The 26,307-nt window shown below is 43.7% G+C and overlaps 1 protein-coding gene across 2 annotated transcripts in view; it reads right to left on the reverse strand.

The window, feature by feature from the left end:
- Nucleotides 1-26,307, reverse strand: part of SGSH (N-sulfoglucosamine sulfohydrolase) — a 68,691-nt gene that overhangs the window by 26,954 nt on the left and 15,430 nt on the right. For both annotated transcript variants that reach the window (XR_013213323.1, XM_077251481.1), the window contains exon 2: nt 11,889-12,049. Coding sequence is in view for 1 of the 2 variants with exons in the window: in XM_077251481.1 (XP_077107596.1) it covers nt 11,889-12,049 (161 nt within the window). In the remaining variant the exon portion in view is untranslated. The remainder of the gene's footprint in view (nt 1-11,888; nt 12,050-26,307) is intronic.

A 26,307-nucleotide genomic window follows, 5' to 3' on the forward strand; every position in this document is an offset into this window, starting at 1 on the left:
ATAGCCTGCACTGACTAGATATCTACATGGGAAGATGGGCTTGTGGTTTTTGGGGGCATCACTCAGAGCAGGATTTAATCTGTTTTTCTTTTGGCGACTTACTGTTATTGTTAATGGTTAAAGTTGTTAAGGTTGTATAATAGGTATTTTCTTATAAGGAACTAATGATTTAACATGCACGCCCCATTACCTTTGTAACCTCTAGTATGATGATATTTTGCAACTGTTTGCATTCCATGGCATAATTAATGATGATAATTGCAAATGTGTGCAATGTATGTTTATTCTGAACTAATAAACGAATTTAAAAAAAAAATACATTGCTACCATCTATAGTGTATTAGGGCAAGTTGCACATAATGAGAATTAAGACCACAGTAGTAGTAGTAGTAGGTCCATGGCACAGTGGTTAGGACAAAATGGGACATAGAACACCATGGAACTATCCTCTTACTTCTCTTGATCCAACTCTTTCACCTTCCTCTCTCCATTAACCCTTACTGTCATCCTTTGCTATCCCTTTCCATATGTAACGGGAGGGGAATTTACGATTTTGGAGAATCCGAGTCAGTGAGGATTTTTTTAAGCAGTGGTTATAGTCTCATTTTAGTGAGTCATGTCCTTTCATGATACCTATAGCTAACCGTGCTGTTCAGTGCTATTTTCTCTTAGCTTGCCAATGTAACACATGAGAAGTTTACGTGAAAAACAGGATATGAAACCATCACGAGTATGAATTGTGCAATCACTCGCTTGCCTAATCCTAATTTATATGGCAGCAAAATTCGGAGAATCTGTAAAGCTTCACAGCATGGCTTTTATATATTTTTCATTCAAAATCAAACAAAAAAAATGATACAGAAAAACATAATTAACATTCCGCGGGATGATATAAATCAAGCACACTTTGTCCCTAGGTAGAGGTCATGAAACCCTTTTTATAAAGTAGTCTGGGACTGCTTTCTTTGACTGCTGATGGCTTCACTTCCATAAAATCATCTAATAATTCAATGTATAAAGTTGATATAAAAAAAATATAAATCATTTAACGACTTTGACGGTGCAGTCAGACGACCATATAAATCGGAGTGAGATCGGACCGCAATGCCCGGACTGGCCGGCAGCTTTCCTGACCCGAGCGTGACAGCTTCATATATTTCTATGCAGCTGTCACGCTCAGATCTGCAGAGCTGCGGCCAGTCTGAGCATTGCGGTCTGATATATACAGCTGACTGCACCCCAAAAAGGACCTGTCATCGGGCCAAAAAGTGTCCAGTGTTTGTCTCATTTTATTCCTGATACTCCCTTGAGCATTCCATGTTTGTTTTTTTAATCCGGTCTCCGGTTCCAGAGATACAGGCTTTTTTATTTAGTGCTAATTTTTATGCTCTTTAGAAATAGGCATTGTTCACAACAAAATAGATGAAGAACACATTCCCAGAGAATCCCGTGAGCACCACTCACTTGTAAAGACCATAAAAACTAGCACTAAATAAAAAGGGTCACATCTCTTTAACTGTATGGTGGATTTAAAAAACAAATATGAGCCATAAATAAGGAATACTCAGGGGAGTAGCAGAAATAAAATAAGTGCAAAACTGTTCACTTCTGGTTTTCTTAAAATTTTATCAGCACAGCTTCATAAGGCTGGAGTCACACTAGCGCTTTTAAAATCAGTCCGCTTTTGTTTTGCAAAGTCGGATGAGTGTCATGTGTTTTTCATGCGAGTACAATCCGATTTTTCACCTAGCATTCAATTTACATCCGAATGCAGTGCAATTGCTATCCAACTGCAATGCGATTTTAACATGAGGTTTTACATAAGAGAAATTCTCTAAGTCATTTACAAATTTTCAAAGGAAATATTCTTCAAAACGAATTATAATAGACGGCTGGGGGATGATGTTTATAGCCTGGGAAGGGGGTAATACCCATGCAGCTTCCCATGCTATTAACATCAGCTCAAAACTGTATACTTACCCTATACTGGCTATTAAAATGGGGGGACCCTAAAAAAATGACATAGGGTCCCCCTATAATTAATAACCAGCAAAGGCTATGCAGATAGATGCGGGCTGATAGTAATAGCCTAGGAAGGGGCCATGGATACTAGCCCCCCCAGGCTAAAAACATCAGCTCTCAGCCGACCCAGAAAAGGTGCATCTCTAAGATGTGCCAATTCAGGCACTTAGCCTCACTCTTCCCACTTGCCCTGTAGCGGTGGCAAGTGGGGTGATAGTTGGGGGGTTGATTTCACCTTTGTATTGTCAGGTGACATCAAGCCCCGAGGTTAGTAATGGAAAGACGTAAATAAGACGCCCCCATTACTAACCTCATAGTCATATTGTAGAAAAACACTGACACCCAGAATAAAGTCATTTAATTGAAAGAATGACACAGACTCCTTTAATAATAATTAAAATAAACAGGTTTCAACCTGGACGGTGCCAAGATGCGACCGTCCAGGCTAAGAACCACTGAGGAAGGAGCTTCTGCGAATATAGCATCAGTGACCATCGGTAACCTCATCCAGGTTACCGTGGGTCACTGAGGCTGCGTCCCAGCCGTACTGAACTGTGGTGACTTCAGCACAGTGAGAAAAAAATAAGTGAGCTCACTGCAGTTCAGCTCAGTGAGTTCACTGTGACAAATTTCTCATGGTGAACTTGCTGACTTTTCCTCACGGCGCTGAGGTTACCACAGTTCAGTCTGGCTGGGAATGTAGCCTCAGTGACCTGCGGTAACATGTTTATTTCAAATAAAGGACTTTATACTTGCTGTGTGTTTATTTACAATACAACAATAGGATTAGTAATGGATAGGCATCTTATAGATGTCTCTCCGTTACTAAGCCATGGCCTTGATGTCACCAGACAATACAAAGATGACATCATCCCCACAAATATGAACAGCACATGCAACCGCCACAGGGCAAGTGGGAAGAGCCGGGCAAAGCGCCAGAATTGGGGTATCTAATAGATGCGCCTTTGATGTGTGGCTGCAGGCTGCTATTTTAAGGCTGGGGGAGCAATATCCATAGCCCCTTACCAGACTGAGAATACAAGCGCCCAGCTGTCTGCTTTAGCTTGGCTGATTGTCAAAAATGGGTGGAACCCATGCCATTTTTTTAAATTATGTATTTAAATAATTAAAAAATACAGCATGGCGATCCCTGTAGTCTTGATAACCAACCTTGCTAAAGCGGACAGCTGAGCGTTGCAGCCCATAGTTTTGGCTGGTTATCAAAAATACAGGGGAACCCCACATCACTTTTTTTTTTATTTATTGTGCAGGCAGTGACTGATGAATACTCTCATCAGCCTCCGCCTGTTTTCGCTGTTAGCAGTTGAATACAACTCTCAACATGCTCCCCTGCTAGCACTGATCGCATCGCGAGCAGTGGAGAATGATGAGAGCTGTCTTCAGCACCCAGTGCCAGGGAACAGCGCTGACAGTACCACTGTTTACCAGTCACCGGTACGTGTCACACTGATGACACACGGATGTCATCTGTGTGGCAGTGTGCACGTGTGCGGGACGTTTTGCAGCCCGTGCTGCTGTTAAAAATTGGAAATGTCAGAATATTTTGCCCATGGACACAAGGACTGTGGAAACACACTGACATGTGCATAGACCCGTTCACTTGAATGGGTCTACATGTGTACTTGTCTCCGGTACATGTGAAAACTGTCACCACACTTACCGGACACACGGACGTCTGAAAGAGCCCTAAGAAAAAGAAAGATCGCCCTGCCTCAAAAATAAAGTAATGGCAGATAGAATGGGCTAGAAGCTCATCTACTGACTAATGGTGCTGGAAGTTATGACTGAATTGTATAGCAATGTATAATAAATACTTTACATAATGAAATTACCTAAATATAAGAAGGCAAGTTGGCAACAGTAGGGCAGGGGATGCGTGGTTTGACTTCCGTTGGGTTAAACAATCCTACGTTATGACCTGCATAGACTATGTCAGGACTGCTTTAGACACCATAGTATGCGTTGGCCAAGCTAATTTTACTAACATTCCAATCAAACTAGTTCAGCATTTAATTACATGAGCTCACACAATGTAGTCCTTCTTGAATTGATCAGTTGGGCCATACATTCCTATCTCAATACCCTATGGATGATTCTTCTGCAAAGTCACAGCCCTTACCGTAATGAAGACATTCCTTCATTGGAGATTAAACCTTTTCCTACAAGAGAGAGTGGCCCTGTTTTAAAAAATGAATATTCTCAAATGTGTAAAGCGATAAGATAATATGGGTGGGCGGTGTGCGCTTGTTTATTGAATGGGTATTAAAGGAGCCTATAACCCCTTGAAAAAAGTCAGCCTAATGCCCACTCCACCATTTCTACCTACCCCACATATACATACACAATCAATTCAGCCAAGCATGCATGTGTTTTCAATTGGGAATAAGCCACTGCTTGCTTCAGCTGTGCAAACGTCTTGTTCCATTCACCTGCCCACTGCAGTCAATCACAGGCCTCAAGTGACCAAATCCCTCCATGACCCAGAGCTGGACCTACGTGGGTTAGAGATTGCGAATATACTATATATTATTATTTTAAAACCTTCCCAGATTTTTTACATTTTGGTTTTAAAAGTTGATCAACCCTTAAAGTAAAAGGGCCAGAATACATCACTGGGAAGAGGTAGTGGAACTTCCGACCAGAAGAAAAGTTTGCAGGTTTCTCTTTTGAGCAACATGTTTCGAAAAAGATCGTTACTGGACCTGGGGAAGAAAATGAAAGGAAGAGAATGATCCATATTTGGAAAATATTTGCGCATTTCGCTTCTGTTTGGAAGTTCCCATGTCTTGTCCTACTAGTGAGACACAGAACCATAACTTTTACTTGCGCCTCTTTTTTTTTTTTTTCGGGCAGAACACAGGCACGGGCATGTGGAAATGCAATATGCACACTCTAAGTTTGCCATTTGATGCCAGGAAGAAGAACCCGGCTGTCAGATCCACAAAGTATGAAGAGACAATTTTTTTTTTTGTTGCCCTGGTATTGCTTAAGTCATAGAATTTATCCGATGCCATATTTTTGAGATAAGGTTTATATTTCCTTAACTTCTGCAAGGAGGTCATGATCTTTAATCTAAACTTATTCAGAAAGTACAGCAGATTTTCTATAACCATTAATAACATAGAAATATGTACGCTACGAATCACAACAGAAGTCAACACATTGGAAACCTTGATTAAGTAATGATAACGAAGTAAATTTTAAAGCTTATGTATGACATTCAATCACATGGCCATTTATTCCAGCTTCCTATGCAAAAAAAAAAAAAGATTTTTTTTTTTTTTAGAAGTTGTGGTCGCCTGTCCCTTAGTTCCTGAGTCATGACCAGATGTCATCCATACAAAGGTCAGAAAAAAAGGAGAACAAAGTTGAGCAAAACAATATATTTTAAAAGTAAAACCCTCGAAATAGTGGGGCGATCGGCCACTGCACGCGGGTGTGGTGTCAGCCACGTGGGCAAGATCCAGTGTGAACACCCAGCCTAAAAGTGTCACAACAGCTCTGAGGATAATTTCAATATTAGAGATTTAGATTAAAAAAGGTCCAAGGGGTCATTTCATACTAAAGGTCGCCGCCATTTTGTACACTGTAAGGATGTGGACATGCAGCCCACGTTTCCCCCTTGAAGGAACAAGCTCATTGTTGAAATGTATAATGTAAAGTGTAATGTGAATAATGTCTTGCGTCTTTTGTGAATACTGAGTCATGTGAATAGTGCTATAATGTAATGTGATACATAATGTAAGATGTGTAGTTTGACAATAGGAATAGTGAGAGCTAATATGTGTGTTGATATGCCCTTGTAGTGATAGCCTGTGTTGTACAGTAGGGCAAGATAGACTCAATGTTTTGCATGGTTAGTGGTGAAGCTGTAGGCTGCCCAGTAACAGGTAGCTAGTCAGAGAAAAGAGGGAGACACAAAAGCGCAAATAGGGTCTTATCAAACGTTACACAAAGTTGCCCACCAAGAGAACTACTCACCTGGTGAGATTGAAGGAAGGACATATATGAATGGCGGCTGCTGCAGATCCACAGGTCAGTGCAGGACCTGATTGAAACACACACTTAGGTAGGAGAAAAAAGGATCATCCCTGCGCTGCCGCAAGAAGAATTCCAAAAATTGTAGAGGTTTCAACGTGGTTTATTCTACCACAAATATGGTACAATATTTGTGGTATGTCCTGATGAAGGGGTCACCTGAACCCTGAAACGCGTAGAATAAACCACGTTGAAACCTCTACAATTTTTGGAATTCTTCTTGCGGCAGCGCGGGGATGATCCTTTTTTCTCCTACCCAAGTGTGTGCAGCAACAGGTAGCTGACAGAGACAGTGTAAGTTAACAGTTGGGACTAGCCCACAGAATAAAATGGACTGACTTCAAAAATCTACTATATAATTGTTTAAGGGTAACTTCCGTCTTTGTCTGTCTTTCTGTCTGTTTTGCCGCGACCAATCAGCGACAGGCACAGTCCGGCGGCAAAATGGCCGATTCTTACTCCCCGCAGTCAGTGCCCGGCACCCGCTCCATACTCCCCTCCAGTTATCGCTCACACAGGGTTAATGGCAGCGGTAAGGGACAGCGTTATGCCGCGGGTAATGCACTCCGTTATCGCTGCTATTAACCCTGTGTGACCAACTTTTTACTATTGATGCTGCCTATGCAGCATCAATAGTAAAAAGATCTCATGTTAAAAATGATTAAAAAAATAAAAAAAAAAATAGTTACAGTATATACTCACAGTCGGTCGGTCCTTCGGATCCAGAACACGCCTTTCCCGCTCCTCGCGACACTCCGGTGACCGCTCCATGCATTGCGGTCTCGCAAGACCGCTACGTCATCATCTCGCGAGACCGCAATGCACTCTTGGGACAGGAGCGCACGAGGAGCATCGGTAAACGCTTCGCCTGGATCCGGGGCCAACGGAAGGTGAGTATATAACTATTTATTATTTTAATTCTTTTTTTTAACAGGGATAAGGTGCCCACATTGCTATATACTACGTGGGCTATGCAATATACTACTTGGGCTGTGCAATATACTGCGTGGGCTGTGCTATATACTACGTGGGCAGTGCTATATACTACGGGGGCAGTGCTATATACTACGGGGGCAGTGCTATATACTACGGGGGCAGTGCTATATACTACGGGGGCAGTGCTATACACTACGTGGGCTGTTATATACTATGTGGGCTGTGCTATATACTACGAGGGCTGTGTTATACACTGTGTGGGCTGTGTTATATACTGCGTGCGTGGGCTGTTATATACTACGTGAGCTGTGTTATATGCTACGTGGGCTGTTATAAACTACGTGGCTGTTATATGCTATGTGGGCTGTTATACACTCCGTGGGCTGTGCTATATACTCCGTGGGCTGTGTTATATACTACGTGGCTGTGCTATAAACTACGTGGCCGTGCTATTTACTACGTGGGCTGTTATATACTACGTGGCTGTGCTATATACTATGTGGCCGACCACAAACAATCAGCGACAGGCTCAGTCCGGCAGCGAATTGGCGTGGGATTTGAACCACGCTTCGCTAATTGGTCACGGTTGGCCGAATCCTGTGTATTCAATATATTATTCTAAAATCTTCATAAATAAACTACATACATATTCTAGAATACCCGATGTGTTAGAATCGGGCTACCATCTAGTATATCATAAATTGGGTACAGTAGTACAATGCACGATGTGCGGTAAATGTTTTCATAAGAATTTGGGAAAGTTATGAAATGTCCTATAAATGTCTGTTCCTGATCTAAGGAAGTGGGCTTTTAGCTGAGATGAATCTGTGCTGCACTTTTAATGTACATGCCGGCAATGCTTGGAGTCATGGTCAGGGAAATTGAGGAGACAGATGTTTGGCTTACCGACTCCACAGCCATGGTGGGAGAGGTTAGTGCTAGGGCAAGTGATTGCTTCCAGTTAGTTAGGGTACTGTCACACAGTGGCACTTTGATCGCTACGACGGTACGATCTGTGACGTTCCAGCGATATTCATACGATATCGCTGTGTCTGACACGCAGCAGCGATCAGGGACCCTGCTGAGAATCGTACGTCGTAGCAGATCGTTTGGAACTTTCTTTCGTCGCTGGATCTCCCGCTGTCATCGCTGGATCGTTGTGTGTGACAGCGATCCAGCGATGCGTTCGCTTGTAACCAGGGTAAACATCGAGTTACTAAGCGCAGGGCCGCGCTTAGTAACCCGATGTTTACCTTGGTTACCAGCGTAAAAGTAAAAAAAACAAACAGTACATACTCACATTTCGGTGTCCTTCAGGTCCCTCGCCGTCTGCTTCCCGCTCTGTCTGCCGGCCGGAAAGTAAGAGCAGAGCACAGCGGTGACGTCACCGCTGTGATCTGCTTTCACTTTACGGCGGCACTCAGACAGAGCGAGAAGCAGACGGCGAGGGACCTGAAGGACACCGAAATGTGAGTATGTACTGTTTTTTTTTTTTTACTTTTACGCTGGTAACCAAGGTAAACATCGGGTTACTAAGCGCGGCCCTGCGCTTAGTAACCCGATGTTTACCCTGGTTACCCGGGACCTCGGCATCGTTGGTTGCTGGAGAGCTGTCTGTGTGACAGCTCCCCAGCGACCACACAACGACTTTCCAACGATCACGGCCAGGTCGTATCGCTGGTCGTGATCGTTGGAAAGTTGCAGAGTGTGACAGTACCCTTAGTCAGTCAGAAAGAAGTGGAAGTGCTTAGTAAGCAGAACTACCTGAGGGGTAATCCGGAGTGAAAGGAGACTAAGGATAAGGGATAGTGGTATACTAAAGAAAAGTGACTAACGAGACAGAGTGGCCTTCCAGATAAGCGACCTTTGAGAGGATGCCAAATCACAAACTCTAGAGATGGTAACACAGAAGGTAACAGACCTAATCAGGACTGAGTATGTGAGATAGTTGCTGTCTCTAGTGCAAGGGTTCCAGAGCGCCAGTAGTGGAAGATAAAGGACGTGCAACTACTGAGAGAGTAAGGAGACTTGCTGATGAAATAGGGAGAATCAGTGTGCCTAGAAAGGCCTGGGGTATACTACAGAGGAAGGATACTGTGTAAAAAAATGCTTCATATGCTTCCATAAGACTTTGTACCTGCTTTCCCTTGTAAATAAACCTTACCAAGTTACTCTGCAGTTAAGACTTTATTTTGGAAAGGTGGTCTCCCTAATTGAACTGTGGAACATTCGGTCCTGGCAAACCCACAACAACAGTTACATGGGGACTACACCAGTGCAAGTACCTCACAGCACAAGTCCATACACCCAGCCAGGACCTACATTTTCAGGTAACGTCTCAGGCAGAGCTGGCGTTAGGGGCAGGCAGACCAGCCAGCTGCCTAGGGCCCCAGCTCCCCAAGGGCCCCCAGCTAGTGGCACATCACGCAGCCGCTATGGGGCCCCTGTGAGGCAGGGGGGCCCACCTGCCGCCAGCGCCAACTCCCCCGCCACACTGAACTATACCGACGTCTGCCTGTACAGTTCAAAGCAGTGATGGAGGAGAGAGCGTCAGCCGATGCTCCCTCTCCCATCATTCCCCACTCTGCCTCTGACAATGCGGGTGCGCGATGGCGTTCGCGCACTCACTGTGTGCCAAGCAGTGCAGCCGCTGAGACAGGAACAGGGATCAGCGCGGGCACGAGGAGAGGTGAGGAGTGTTTTTTTTTTGTTTGTTTTTTTTTTTTCACTATAAGGGGTCTCTTCCATTTGCGAGAAACACGTCCGTGTCTCGCATGTGAAAACCAAGCTGTGGCGCCGGCACTGGGGAGCGGAGCGTGCAGCTCCATGTGTTGCAATGCGACCGCACGCTCCGCTCCGGAGTGCCGGCGCCAGAGCTTGGTTTTCACATGCGAGACAGACGTGTTTCTCGCAAATGGAAAAGAGCCCTAACAGTGAGTGCTGGACTGTGAGGCCATTCTCGGGGGGGAAGTGGAGATGCAGGCTGTGCTATATACTATGGGGGATGTGTTATATACTATGCGGGCTGTGCTATATACTATGAGGCTGTGTTATATACTATGCGGGCTGTGTAATATACTATGGGGGTATATTATATTCTATGGGGGGAGGCTGTGTTATATACTATGGGGCGTATATTATATACTATGGGGGAGGCTGTGTTATATACTATTGGGGGGTATATTATATTCTACGGGGAGGCTGTGTTATATACTATGCGGGTACATTATATTGTATGGGGGCTACATTATATACTATGGGGAGGTGGGTTGTATTATATTCTATGGTGGGCTACATTATATTCTATGGGGGGCTGTATTGGATTTATGAAGGAGGATTGCATCATACTCTTTGATGGGGCTACATTATATTCTATGGGGGGCTGTATTATATTTATATTCTATGAGGGGTTATTGCATCATACTCTATGAGGTGGCTATATTATACTATATGAGCGGGGCTGCATGATATTCTATGGGGGGTTACATTATACTCTGTGGGGTGGTTGCATTATACCAATATACTCTGTGTGGTGGCTGTATTATGCTCTATGGTGTGGCTGCATTATACTATATGTGGGCTGCATTATACTGTATCGAGGACTATGGGGAATACATTATACTATATGAAGAACTACGGGGCGCATTATACTATGGGAAGTGAATTGTACTACATGGATGACTATGGCGGTGCATTATACTATATGGAGCACTATGAGGGGCGCATTATACTATATGGAGGACTATGAGGAGCGTATTATACTACATGGAGGACTGAGGCATGTATTATACTATATGGAGGACTAAGGAGTGTATTATACTATATGGAGGACTGAGGAGAGTATTATACTATATGGAGGACTGAGGAGAGTATTATACTATATGGAGGACTGAGGAGTGTATTATACTATATGGAGGACTGAGCAGTGTATTATACTATATGGAGGACTGAGCAGTGTATTATACTGTATGGAGGACTATGGGAAGTGTATAATACTATATGGAGGACTGAGTGTATTATACTATACGGAGGACTATGGGGCATATTATATTATACTAGAGTGTGGCCCGATTCTAACGAATCGGGTATTCTAGAATATGCATGTCCCCGTAGTATATGGACAATGATGATTCCAGAATTCGCAGCAGACTGTGCCCGTCGCTGATTGGTCAAGGCAACCTTTATGACATCATCGTCGCCATGGCAACCATTATGACATCTACATCGATACTGTGCCCGTCGCTGATTGGTCGAGGCCCAGGCGGCCTCGACCAATCAGAGACGCGGGATTTCCAGGACAGACAGAAAAACCCTTAGACAAATATATATATAGATAGATAAATGACTATGCGGTGTGCATTTTACAATATGGAGCACTGTGGTGCACATTATAATATATGGAGGACTATGGGGTGTATTATACTAAACAAGCAAAATGCTGCATATTCATCGAGTGATTGGATTGTTTATGCCGGAACAAAAATCATTGTTCTCAGCAGCACATCGCCGGTGTAAACATTAGATGTGCTGCTGATAACATGATACTGTACGGTGATCTATTAGTGATTGTTCTGTCCCCATCACTCTTTCTCAGACGGTGGAAAAAGGCCGGGAAACAAGCGTTGAATGATTTCAATATTGTCGATCACACTCATTTAGCGGCCTGAACTCAGTGCATGTAAATACAACCGAAATGTTTCTGTGTGATGTGCAATATGTTAGCATTTGGGGCCCCATTTTAAACTTTGCCTAGGGCCCCACTTTACCTAAAACCGGCTCTGGCCCAGGGTGCTGAAGGCGAGTGCCTCAGCCGTGCATACCGCCCCATGTTACACTAGTACGGTATATTAGATACTTAATAAAGAGGTCACCTGAGGCAGACCTGTCAGGATTGCTCCCCTACTGGGGGAACAGCTGCTGACAGAAGTGAATGCATTTTTGAAGATCACACTTCTCCTTGCTAGCTCTCTGAGGTGTGGCGTCTGTATGGCCGTGTTGTTATAAACATCGCTCTCAAAGCCAGCGTCGTCCCCTAATATGGGAAAAAGAAGAAAAACTTAAAACACTAACTATATACTCTTTTGTTGTCCTGTAACTCTTTATAAAAAAAAAAACAAAGCAAGGACAATGCATGTACAGAGGTGACGTAATAGATGTTTCAGCACCTATAGTTCTAGCAGAATTCTGAAAAACTTTGACTGTTCCTGGACATATTATACAGGTATGTGCAATATAAGCAGTTTGGTCTTGTTGATGTGAGCAGCAAAAACATGTACACCTTAAAGGGAATCTGTCACCACATCTAAATTATTGATATGGGCATACAGGTTACAGGCTGCTGAAAAGAGTGATACCTGTGTGTCTCCTATCAGGTGCCTTGTTGTTGATAAGTCATCTTTTATCACTTTATGTAAATGACCTCTTTCAGGATATGGGGAGGACTCTGCCTGCTAGATAACTCCATTTTCATGTAAACTAAGCTCTGTAGGCAGAGTTGTCAGTGTGATGTGTAATGGTTACCAGTGTGAGAAAAGTCACTAACACAGAACAGGAAAAATGAAATTTGTCTTTTGCAAACACATTTTTTGCTGGCTCTCTGAGCTCTGCTGTATTGTAACTGTTTTATAACCCCATCTGCCTGTGAGCTGGAAGCTGAAGATGAGAGGAATCTGCAGATGTGTTAGCTATAATCACACACAGCTCTGCAGTGAGATTATGAGAGCAGAGACCAGCTATTATACATCACACTGGTAACTCCCCTTCATGTAAAATAAGCTCTGGAGGCAGAGTTATCTACCAGGCATCATCCTCGCCGCAGCCTGGAAGAGGTCATTTATATAAAGTGATACAAAAGGATTTCTCAACAATGAGATATCTGGTATGAGACGCACAGGGAGGACTGTTTTCAGCAGTCTATAACCTGTATGCCCATATTAATAGTTTACATAGGTCAGATGTGGTGACAGATTCCCTTTAAATAAAACAGTAAATACAACACAATGCCAGCTCCACTGAATACTATACTGCAGCCTTATTTTCCCAGCAAAAGGTGATGGACACTAAAAACAAAATGCTTCCATAATATACATCAGCGTATCACATCCATGTGGTATCTGCACTTGTGATCAGTGTTTGTATCGATAGCTGGGGAAATCAGAGTAAATAAGTATAAAATGAAAAAACAGATGAAAACACTGCAGCCCATACAACAACCCTTAGGTGGCAGGCTTATTTAAATAGCCTTATTTGTATGGTTGGGTCTCTAGGGGATCGAGTCTTTTTGGCTATGTGCACACGTTGCGGATTAGGCTTAGGAATTTCTGGTGCGGATTCTGCCTCTCCTGGCAGAAAACGCACCTGCGTTTTTTTGTAAGGTTCCGCAGCGGTTTTTTTTGTGTTTTGCTGCGGTTTTCTTGCGGATTTGCTGCGGTTTTTACCCCTGCGGTTTTCTATAATGGAGTGGGTACAAAACCGCTGCAGATTCACAAAAAAGAATTGACATGCTATTTAAAACCGCAGCGTTTCCACAGCGGATTTTCCGCAAAGTGTGCACAGCATTTTTTTTTTTTATTGATTTACATTGTACTGTAAATCAATTGCGGATCTGCAGCGTTTCTGCACCTCAAAAAACGCTGCGGATCCGCAGCAAATCCGCAACGTGTGCACATACCCTTATGGTGTTCATGCCCACATAAGTGATGGTGACACCACATGGGATTAGAGTTTACTCTGTTATGATTATCCTCCTTCTCCTAGTTGCTGGAGACATCTCTCCGAACCCCGGCCCCCCATGTTATAGCCAGTCAAACCTCCCAACTGCTACACCAAGAAACCCCTCTAACCTTATTAATATTCCCTGCATGCCTTCTGTCTCTTTGAATTGTGCCCTTTGGAATTCTCGCTCTGTGTGTAATAAACTCTCCTTCATTCATGACTTCTTCCTTTCTAACTCTCTTAATCTCCTGGCTCTTACTGAAACCTGGATCCAGCAGTCAGACACCACCGCTGCTGCTGCTCTCTCATTTGGTGGACTACACTTTTCTCATACCCCAAGATCAGACAACAGAACAGGTGGAGGCGTTGGTCTGCTCCTTTCACCCAAATGTACCTTCCAAGTTATCCCCCAAGTACCCTCACTTGTATTCCCTTCCTTTGAGGTCCATGCTGTCAGACTCTACGTCCCCTTCTCCATGCGAGTGGCGGTGGTGTATCGTCCTCCCGGCCCCTCTCACCAGTTCCTGGATCATTTTGCCACCTGGCTTCCACACTTTCTCTCTTATGACACCCCCACCCTCATCATGGGTGATTTCAATATCCCAATTGCTTCTCCCCTCTCCCCATCTGCTTCTCACCTTTTATCTCTAACCTCCTCTTTCGGCCTCTCGCAGCATACTAACTCTCCAACACATGATGATGGAAACTCCCTTGATTTGGTCTTCTCCCGGCTTTGCTCACTGGATGATTTCACAAACTCCCCTCTCCCGCTCTCTGACCACAACCTTCTTTCATTCTCTATCAAGAACTGCCATCCCGCTCAGGTCACCCCCACTTTCCACACTTATAGAAACATACAGGCCATTAACACCCAGAAACTTATGAAGAACTTGCAGTCTTCATTGGCCCCAATCTCATCCATCTCTTGTCCTAATTCTGCTCTGAAGCATTACAATGAAACCCTGCAAAGTGCCCTGGATGAAGCTGCACCTCCTATACATAGAACAACTCGGCACAGACGGCGACAACCGTGGCACACGCTGCAAACACGTTTCCTGCAGCGGTGCTCCAGGTGCGCCGAACGTCTGTGGAGAAAATCTAATCTGCCCGAAGATTTCATCCATTATAAGTTCATGTTAAAAACATACAACTCTGCCCTTCACCTCTCCAAACAAACCTATTTCAACACCCTCATCACCTCGCTGTCCAATAACCCTAAACGTCTCTTTGACACTTTCCGGTCCCTACTCAACCCAAGAGAGCAGGCCCCAACCACAGATCTCCGCGCTGACGATCTGGCCAATTACTTCAAAGAAAAAATTGACCACATTCGACAGGAAATCATTTCCCAATCTCTTCATACCAAGCACTGTCCTCCCTCCCCCACTGCATCTAGTTCACTCTCTGACTTTGAACCAGTTACAGAAGAAGAAGTAAGCAGGCTCCTTGCATCTTCTCGCCCGACCACTTGCACCAGCGACCCCATTCCGTCGCATCTCCTCCAGTCCCTTTCCCCGGCTGTCACCTCTCACCTAACAAAAATATTCAACCTTTCCCTCACTTCCGGTATTTTTCCCTCCTCATTTAAGCATGCCATCATACATCCACTACTTAAAAAGCCCTCCCTCGATCAAAATTGTGCCGCTAATTATAGACCTGTCTCTAATCTTCCCTTCATCTCTAAACTCTTGGAACGCCTGGTCCACTCCCGTCTTACCCGCTATCTCTCAGATAATTCTCTTCTCGACCCTCTTCAATCTGGTTTCCGCTCTTTACACTCTACTGAAACTGCCCTCACTAAAGTCTCTAATGACCTACTAACAGCTAAATCTAATGGTCACTATTCCATGCTAATTCTCTTGGATCTCTCCGCAGCATTCGACACTGTGGATCATCAGCTCCTCCTCACTATGCTCCGCTCCATCGGCCTCAAGGACACCGTTCTCTCTTGGTTCTCCTCCTATCTCTCTGGCCGATCCTTCACTGTTTGTTTTGCTGGTTCCTCCTCCTCTCACCTTCCCCTTACTGTTGGGGTTCCTCAAGGATCAGTCCTAGGCCCCCTCCTCTTCTCTTTGTATACTGCCCCTATTGGACAAACAATCAGTAGATTTGGTTTCCAGTACCATCTCTATGCTGACGACACCCAATTATATACCTCTTCTCCTGTTATCACGCCGACCTTTTTAGAAAACACCAGTGATTGTCTTACCGCTGTCTCTAACATCATGTCCTCCCTCTATCTGAAACTGAACCTGTCAAAAACTGAACTCCTCGTGTTCTCTCCCTCTACAAACCTACCTTTGCCCGACATTGCCATCTCTGTGTGCGGTTCCACCATTACTCCAAAGCAACATGCCCGCTGCCTTGGAGTCATCCTTGATTCCGAGCTTTCATTCACCCCCCACATCCGATCACTGGCTCGCTCTTCTTATCTGCATCTCAAAAACATTTCCAGAATTCGCCCTTTTCTTACTTTCGACTCTGCAAAAACTCTTACTGTCTCACTTATTCATTCTCGTCTGGACTATTGTAACTCTCTACTAATTGGCCTACCTTTTACCAGACTCTCCCCGCTCCAATCTGTCCTGAATGCTGCTGCCAGGATCATATTCCTCGCCAACCGTTACACCGATGCCTCTACCTTGTGCCAGTCATTACACTGGCTACCCATCCAATCCAGAATCCAGTACAAAACTACTACCCTCATCCACAAAGCACTCCATGGCTCAGCACCACCCTACATCTCCTCTCTGGTCTCAGTCTACCAACCTACCCGTGCCCTCCGCTCTGCTAATGACCTCAGGTTAGCATCCTCAATAATCAGAACCTCCCACTCCCGTCTCCAAGACTTTACACGTGCGGCGCCGATTCTTTGGAATGCACTACCTAGGTTAATACAATTAATCCCCAATCCCCACAGTTTTAAGCGTGCCCTAAAAACTCATTTGTTCAGGTTGGCCTACCGCCTCAACGCATTAACCTAATTATCCCTGTGTGGCCTATTAATAAAAAAACAACAACATAATCACGTTCCTCCATCATGTTCTCATACACTTTATGCAGTTAATAGCCTCTGTGTCTGTACTGTTACATACTTAGGCAGTTAACTGGTTCATGCAGCTTTACATGAACACCCGAGCCTTACACTATGGCTGGTCCAAATAACTAAAGCAATTGTTACCATCCACCTCTCGTGTCTCCCCTTTTCCTCATAGATTGTAAGCTTGCGAGCAGGGCCCTCATTCCTACTGGTATCTGTTTTGAACTGTGATTTCTGTTATGCTGTAATGTCTATTGTCTGTATAAGTCCCCTCTATAAGTTGTAAAGCGCTGCGGAATATGTTGGCGCTATATAAATAAAATTATTATTATTATTATTATGTGTGGGGACATGCTTTTGTTTAAACTAACCCCTATGGTAGTTTCTTACCGCTTATCTACTTGTATTTATATTGTACTGAGGGGTACACAAATTTTTGGTGTTCCTTTAGAAAAATTTTTAATGTTTGTTTACTTTGTTTGATTGTGGTAATAAAGATTTTCTTGATATTTTTATAAAAACTCCTATAGTTCTCCTTGTTTTGATCACTTTGGAAATGCAGTCTGGTCTGTGGACAGAATGGTATAAAGAAAGAGAAGCTGAGCAGAATGATATACGGGTAGAAGGGAAGATGTTCAGCATAAGGGCTCACTCACACTGCCGTATAACACGGCCAATGTTCTATCAGATAGCACTCGGCCCAATGTTATACTATGGGGCAGTACAGATCTGTGATGTATCAGATACCACTAAGCCCAATGTTATACTATGGGACAGTAAAGGTCTGGGATGTACCAGATAGCACTCAGCCCAATGTTATACTATGGGACAGTAAAGGTCTGGGATGTATCAGATAGCACTAAGCCCAATTTTATACTATGGGGCAGTGCAGATCTGTGATGTACCAGATAGCACTAAGCCCAATGTTATACTATGGGGCAGTACAGATCTGTGATGTGTCAGATAGCACTAAGCCCAATTTTATACTATGGGGCAGTACAGATCTGTGATGTGTTATCAGATAGCACTAAGCCCAATGTTATACTATGGGGCAGTACAGATCTGTGATGTGTCAGATAGCACTCAGCCCAATGTTATATTATGGGGCAGTGCAGATCTGTGATGTATCAGATACCACTAAGCCCAATGTTATACTATGGGACAGTAAAGGTCTGGGATGTATCAGATAGCACTAAGCCCAATGTTATATTATGGGGCAGTACAGATCTGTGATGTGTTATCAAATAGCACTCGGCCCAATTTTATACTATGGGGCAGTGCAGATCTGTGATGTACCAGATAGCACTAAGCCCAATGTTATACTATGGGGCAGTACAGATCTGTGATGTGTCAGATAGCACTAAGCCCAATTTTATACTATGGGGCAGTACAGATCTGTGATGTGTTATCAGATAGCACTAAGCCCAATGTTATACTATGGGGCAGTACAGATCTGTGATGTGTCAGATAGCACTCAGCCCAATGTTATATTATGGGGCAGTGCAGATCTGTGATGTATCAGATACCACTAAGCCCAATGTTATACTATGGGACAGTAAAGGTCTGGGATGTATCAGATAGCACTAAGCCCAATGTTATATTATGGGGCAGTACAGATCTGTGATGTGTTATCAAATAGCACTCGGCCCAATGTTATACTATGGGGCAGTGCAGATCTGGGATGTATCAGATAGCACTAAGCCCAATGTTATACTATGGGGCAGTACAGATCTGTGATGTATCAGATAGAACTCGGCCCAAGGTTATACTATGGGGCAGTGCAGATCTGTGATGTATCAGATAGCACTCGGCCCAATGTTATACTATGGGGCAGTGCAGATCTGTGATGTGTTATCAGATAGCACTCGGCCCAATGTTATACTATGGGGCAGTACAGATCTGTGATGTGTTATCAGATAGCACTAAGCCCAATGTTACACTATGGGGCAGTACAGATCTGTGATGTATCAGAGAGCACCCAGCCCAACATTATACTATGGGGCAGTATAGATCTGTGATGTATCAGAGAGCACCCAGCCCAACATTATACTATGGGGCAGTATAGATCTGTGACGTGTCAGATAGCACTCGACCCAATGTTATACTATGGGGCAGTGCAGATCTGTGATTATTCTTTCATGCTGATTCGGTATGAGATAACAAACAGTGGCAGCATGCTGCAAATGCATCGGATATTCAGATTACGCACCCATACAAAACTATGGGTGTTTGAAACATTGGCCTGCACTCAGATGTCATCCAATATCATCCGAGTGCAGTCTGATTGCCACGGATGCCGGAAATGGAGAAATTACTTTTTCCGTCTCCTCCATACCTGTGCTGCCATTCCCTCAAGCGAAAGAATTAGAGCACAGTATACTGACACTCGGATCAAGCTCGCAGCAGAGTTTCATCCTGGGTCATTTGCATATAGTATCCGATTCTCTTGTATGAGAGAATCATCGAATACTACTCACCAGTGTGAACGAGCCCTGTTACCGAATTTTATTTATTGAAATCCTTGATGTCTGTATGTGTAGGAGTCCAGTGGGAGGTCCTATCAGTAATTGATGATATCTCTGCATGCATAATCATAGACGGAAGGACCGCCTACTGGACTCCAAATAAACCCCATGGATTTCAATCAATAAATTACAAGTTTTGCTGGAGCTTCTCTCATAAAAATGAATATAAATCTGATCCGTTCCCCCTGATCTATAACAGTCCAGAGTGACAGTTTATTTAATGAGTACAATGCAGAGCTGTGTGTGTAATGTGTACAATGCAGAGTTATGTGCGTAATGTATACAATGCAGAGCTGTGTGTGTAATGTGTACAATGCGGAGCTGTGTGTAATGTGTACAATGCAGAGCTGTGTGTGTAATGTATACAATGCAGAGCTGTGTGTGTGATGTGTACAATGTAGAGATGTGTGTGTAATGTATACAAGTCGCCCCGCCTGGGCCGTGGGGTACTCGGTACCGGGTCCTGCGGTTCACAGGGGGATGTCACGGTGGCGACCCGGTCCGTGGTCCTGGGAGCCCATGTAAAAGGGAAAGATCTTTAAAAGGGATACAGTTTACGCCACCTGTGGTATTCGGTCAGGGTGACCGACAGTGCTTTAAGGGGTCCACTGGGGTGATGTTATGGCAGCTAGATGGTATATCTTCTCGTGTATAGTCAAGTCATTAGCTGCTATTAACCCCTTTCTGACATTGCATGTACTATCCCGTCGAGGTGGGGTGGGCCCGTATGACCACCGACGGGATAGTACATCCAGCGCGATCGGCCGCGCTCACGGGGGGAGCGCGGCCGATCGCGGCCGGGTGTCAGCTGACTATCGCAGCTGACATCCGGCACTATGTGCCAGGAGCGGTCACGGACCGCCCCCGGCACATTAACCCCCGGCACACAGCGATCAAACATGATCGCTGTGTGCTGGCGGTATAGGGAAGATTCGCGCAGGGAGGGGGCTCCCTGCGTGCTTCCCTGAGACCCCCGGAGCAACGCGATGTGATCGCGTTGCTCCGAGGGTCTCTTACCTCCTCTCTCCCTGCAGTCCCCGGATCCAAAATGGCCGCGGCATCCGGGTCCTGCAGGGAGGGAGGTGGCTTACCGAGTGCCTGCTCAGAGCAAGCGCTTGGTAAGTCAGATCGCCGATCTGACAGAGTGCTGTGCAAACTGTCAGATCAGCGATCTGTGATGTCCCCCCCTGGGACAAAGTAAAAATGTAAAAAAAAAAAAAATTTCCACATGTGTAAAACAAAACAAAAAAAAATCCTAAATAAGGAAAAAAAAACAAAACATTCCCATAAATACATTTCTTTATCTAAATAAAAAAAAAACAATAAAAGTACACATATTTAGTATTGCCGCGTCCGTAACGACCCAACCTATAAAACTGTACCACTAGTTAACCCCTTCAGTGAACACCGTAGGGAAAAAAAAAAAACGAGGCAAAAAACAACGCTTTATTATCATACCGCCGAACAAAAAGTGGAATAACACGCGATCAAAAAGACGGATATAAATAACCATGGTGCCGCTGAAAACGTCATCTTGTCCCACAAAAAACGAGCCGCCATACAGCGTCATCAAAGAAAAAAGTAAAAAAGTTATAGTCCTCAGAATAAAGCGATGCCAAAATAATTATTTATTCTATAAAATAGTTTTTATCGTATAAAAGCGCCAAAACATAAAAAAAATTATATAAATGAGGTATCGCTGTAATCGTAATGACCCGAAGAATAAAACTGCTTTATCAATTTTACCAAAAGTGGAACTGTATAAACGCCTCCCTCAAAAGAAATTCATGAATAGCTGTTTTTTTGTAATTCTAGTACACAAAAATCGGAATAAAAAGCGATCAAAAACTGTCACGTGTCCGAAAATGTTACCAATAAAAACGTCAACTCGCCCCGCAAAAAACAAGACCTTACATGACTCTGTGGACCAAAATATGGAAAAATTATAGGTCTCAAAATGTGGAGACGCAAAAACTTTTTTGCTATAAAAAGCGTCTTTTAGTGTGTGACGGCTGCCAATCATAAAAATCCGCTATAAAAGTAAATCAAACCCCCCTTCATCACCCCCTTAGTTAGGGAAAAATAATAAAATTAAAAAAATGTATTTATTTCCATTTTCCCATTAGGGTTAGGGCTAGAGCTAGGGTTAGGGTTAGGGCTAGGGTTAGGGCTAAAGTAAAGGTTAGGGTTGAGGCTAAAGTTAGGGTTAGGGTTTGGATTACATTTACGGTTGGGATTAGGGTTGGGATTAGAGTTAGGGGTGTGTCAGGGTTAGGGGTGTGGTTAGGGTTACCGTTGGGATTAGGGTTAGGGGTGTGTTTGGATTAGGGTTTCAGTTAGAATTGGGGAGTTTCCACTGTTTAGGCACATCAGGGGCTCTCCAAATGCGACATGGCGTCCGATCTCAATTCCATCCAATTCTGCATTGAAAAAGTAAAACAGTGCTCCTTCCCTTCCGAGCTCTCCCGTGTGCCCAAACAGGGGTTTACCCCAACATATGGGGCATCAGCGTACTCGGGACAAATTGAACAACTTTTGGGGTCCAAGTTCTCTTGTTACCCTTGGGAAAATATAAATTTGGGGGGCTAAAAATCATTTTTGTGGGGAAAAAAAAAAAGATTTTTTATTTTCACGGCTCTGCATTGTAAACTGTTGTGTAATATATTTATTTAAGTGGGCACCATCACAGAATCTCGCAAAAATAATACTTGTCTGGGATCACCACCATGCATGTAAAACACATTAATATCAACTATATAAGAAAAGCAGATACATGCATATGATTGTAGGATCACCACACAGAACACCAATAATTTCAAAAAGTATAGAAATTTTATTTAACACATCCAAAAAAAGGACCAGACAATACACACTGTTAAAAACATTTAAAACTTGTTCCACATTGGAAAATATTTGTTAGATCCAAACAATAACGTGTTCAAATACCAAAGTATACAAATATATAGGTAGATAAACGTAGTATGTCTTGTTGCCCGACTATAAGAGTATCATTGTATGATGGAGAGACCAATACTATACTCCTTATTAATCCATACACATATATTCAGACCATTAGGTGCAGACTAGGATGGCCAAAAATCAAGGGGAAATCCACATTTAACCTATGTCAGAAAGGCTCACAGTGTGATATGCATAATCTCATAGGGGACAGAATATACCAACATCAGGTGTCCCAATATGCATGAGGATCCAAAGATATAATTAAATATACATATATGTTCCCCTTGGCCTAAATAAATCGGCCAGATCCGATAGTGCACTGTTTAGATTAGGCACCATCCATACTTCACCCTATACCGTCATACAGTCAGCTACCGTCCTAATGGTCCTAGGTTCAAGGTGCAGTCCGGGCAAGGTTCGGGACCCACGCGTTCCGACACACAACCTGTGTCTTCCTCAAGGTGGTAGTGCCTGTGGTGGGTGTTTTGTATCTATTTATAAGTACCTTAAATTGTCGTTTCGTCTCAGCTGTGAGACGCGGCTTGCAGTTGGAGGGATACACATATCCCGGAGTGACCCGGAAGTAGAGCTCTTGGGTCATGTATAATACTGCGCCTGCGCCGGGAAATGCTTTTTCACTTTTTTACACGGCGCTTTATACAAGTTCCCCTTATTGCTATATGCGCATGCGCAACCATGATCTATTCTTATTATACTTATTATACTTCCGGGTCACTCCGGGATATGTGTATCCCTCCAACTGCAAGCCACGTCTCACAGCTGAGACGAAACGACAATTTAAGGTACTTATAAATAGATACAAAACACCCACCACAGGCACTACCACCTTGAGGAAGACACAGGTTGTGTGTCGGAACGCGTGGGTCCCGAACCTTGCCCGGACTGTACCTTGAACCTAGGACCATTAGGACGGTAGCTGACTGTATGACGGTATAGGGTGAAGTATGGATGGTGCCTAATCTAAACAGTGCACTATCGGATCTGGCCGATTTATTTAGGCCAAGGGGAACATATATGTATATTTAATTATATCTTTGGATCCTCATGCATATTGGGACACCTGATGTTGGTATATTCTGTCCCCTATGAGATTATGCATATCACACTGTGAGCCTTTCTGACATAGGTTAAATGTGGATTTCCCCTTGATTTTTGGCCATCCTAGTCTGCACCTAATGGTCTGAATATATGTGTATGGATTAATAAGGAGTATAGTATTGGTCTCTCCATCATACAATGATACTCTTATAGTCGGGCAACAAGATATACTACGTTTATCTACCTATATATTTGTATACTTTGGTATTTGAACACGTTATTGTTTGGATCTAACAAATATTTTCCAATGTGGAACAAGTTTTAAATGTTTTTAACAGTGTGTATTGTCTGGTCCTTTTTTTGGATGTGTTAAATAAAATTTCTATACTTTTTGAAATTATTGGTGTTCTGTGTGGTGATCCTACAATCATATGCATGTATCTGCTTTTCTTATATGGTTGGCATTGTAAACTGTAGTGAAACACTTGGGGGTTCAAAGTTCTCACAACACATCTAGATAAGTTCCTTGGGAGGTCTAGTTTCCAGTATGGGGTGACTTTTGGGGGTTTCTACTGTTTGGGTACATCAGGGGCTCTGCAAATGCAACGTGACGCCTGCAGACCCATCCATCTAAGTCTGCATTCCAAATGGCGCTCCTTCTCTTCCGAGCTCTGCCATGCGCCCAAACAGTGGTTCCCCTCCACATATGGGGTATCAGCATACTCAGGACAAATTGGACAACAACTTTTGGGGTCCAATTTCTCCTGTTACCCTTGGGAAAATACAAAACTGGGGGCTAAAAAATCATTTTTATGAAAAAAAAAAAAATAATTTTTATTTTCACAGCTCTGCGTTATAAACTGTAGTGAAACACTTGGGGGATCAAAGCTCTCAAAACACATCTAGATAAGTTCCTTAGGGGGTCTACTTTCCAAAATAGTGTCACTTGTGGGGGGTTTAATGTTTAGGCACATCAGGGGCTCTCCAAATGCGACATGGTGTCCCATCTCAATTCCAGTCAATTTTGCATTGAAAAGTCAAACGGCGCTCCTTCCCTTCCGAGCTCTGCCATGCGCCCAAACAGTTAATTACCCCCACATATCAGGTATCAGCGTACTCAGGACAAATTGCACAACAACTTTTGGGGTCCAATTTCTTCTCTTACCCTTGGGAAAATAAAAAATTGGGGGTGAAAAGATCATTTTTGTGAAAAATACGTAAGCTACTTACCTGGTAGCAGTGTTTTTTCAGGAGCCCATGACAGCACAACGAGAGAGGGAATCCGCCCTTCAGGGACAGGAAACCTACAGCAATAAAAAGGGCGGTACCTCTCTCCCACGTCAGTTGGTTCCAGAGCATGAGAGGACCACCTTGGTTAGTAACACAGATGCAGCATACAATTATGTACATTTTATTATATGAGTGAACATGGAAGAGGAAAAACCACGAAAAAAGTGTTGCAACATCAAAGAAAGAATAGGGCAGGGAATATAAGGGTGCTGTCATGGGCTCCTGAAAAAACACTGCTACCAGGTAAGTAGCGTACGTATTTATTCAGTCGCCATGACAGCACAACGAGAGACTTTCAGAGAAAATAAGAAGATTAGGGAGGGATAACAGCCTCAAGTACCCTTCTCCCAAACGTAAGGTCTGAGGAACTACCCAGATCTAACCTGTAGTGTTTAAGAAAGGTAGATGGAGAAGACCATGTGGCCGCCTTACATATGTCTTCTATCGATACTTCTGATCTCTCCGCCCATGAAGATGCTACGGCCCTCGTGGAGTGTGCTTTTATACCCTCTGGAACTTCGTTGCCACCTGCGGTATAAGCGAGAGAGATCGCCTCCCTGATCCATCTGGCTAAGGTGTTTTTAGATACTCTAAGACCCTTCCTCACTCCCTGATAAGCTACAAACAAGGAGTTATCTTTTTTTCCAAACATTCGAGACAGAAATATATTTAAGGAGGCATCTTCTCACATCTAAGGAATGAAATCTACGTTCTTTATCATTGGTAGGATTAGAGCAAAACGAAGGTAGGACTACCTCTTGTAATCTATGGAATTTTGTAGCAACTTTTGGAAGGTAGAGGGGATCAGGTCTCATGATTACTCTATCCTCTCTAAACTGCATGTATGGTGGATGTCTGGAAAGTGCCTGCAGATCACTAACCCTTCTTGCAGATGTGAGTGCCACCAAGAGGGCCGTTTTGATCGAAAGGATTTTTATAGGGATAGTATCGATAGGCTCGAATGGGGCTTGCGTTAAGGCTGAGAGTACCAGATTTAGGTCCCATGGGACTAACTTTTGTTTTATGATTGGTCTGGACCTAGTCACTGCTTTGAAAAACCTAGAAATGCAGTGATTGCTGGCCAAGTTAAAATTATATAGCGCCCCCAGAGCCGATACTTGAACTCAGAGTACTTGTGGCCAGACCCATTTCTAGACCTTTCTGTAAAAATTCAAGAACCTGATTTATACATGGTTTTTGGTCCATCTGAGCCCCTGTACTTGATAGAAATTTTCTCCACACCCTAACATAGATGTTTGTTGTAGCGGGTTTCCTACTCTTAAGGAGTGTATTTATTAGATCCTAAGAGAATCCCTTCCTCCTTAGTAACGACCTCTCAAACTCCACGCCGCTAGATGTAAGTTGGCTACTCACGGATGGAGGATTGGGCCTTGGGAGAGCAGATCTGGCAATTCTGGAAGAATCCACGGTTGGCAGAGAGACATCTTCCTCAGCCACGGGAACCACGCTCTTTTGGGCCAAAATGGGGCTATTAAGATTACCCGGGCTCTGTCCTCCCGAATCTTCCTCAGAACTAATGGGATTAGGTTTAGAGGGGGGAAGGCATAAGCGAGACTGAAGTGCCATGATATCAGAAAAGCGTCTACTGCATATGAGTTGTCTTTTGGATCTAGGGAGCAGAACTGTTGTAATTTTTTGTTCTCCCTGCTGGAAAAAAGGTCTATTTCTGGACAACCCCAC

Source organism: Ranitomeya variabilis, chromosome 4, assembly GCF_051348905.1.
Source record: "Ranitomeya variabilis isolate aRanVar5 chromosome 4, aRanVar5.hap1, whole genome shotgun sequence".
Taxonomy (NCBI): domain Eukaryota; kingdom Metazoa; phylum Chordata; class Amphibia; order Anura; family Dendrobatidae; genus Ranitomeya; species Ranitomeya variabilis.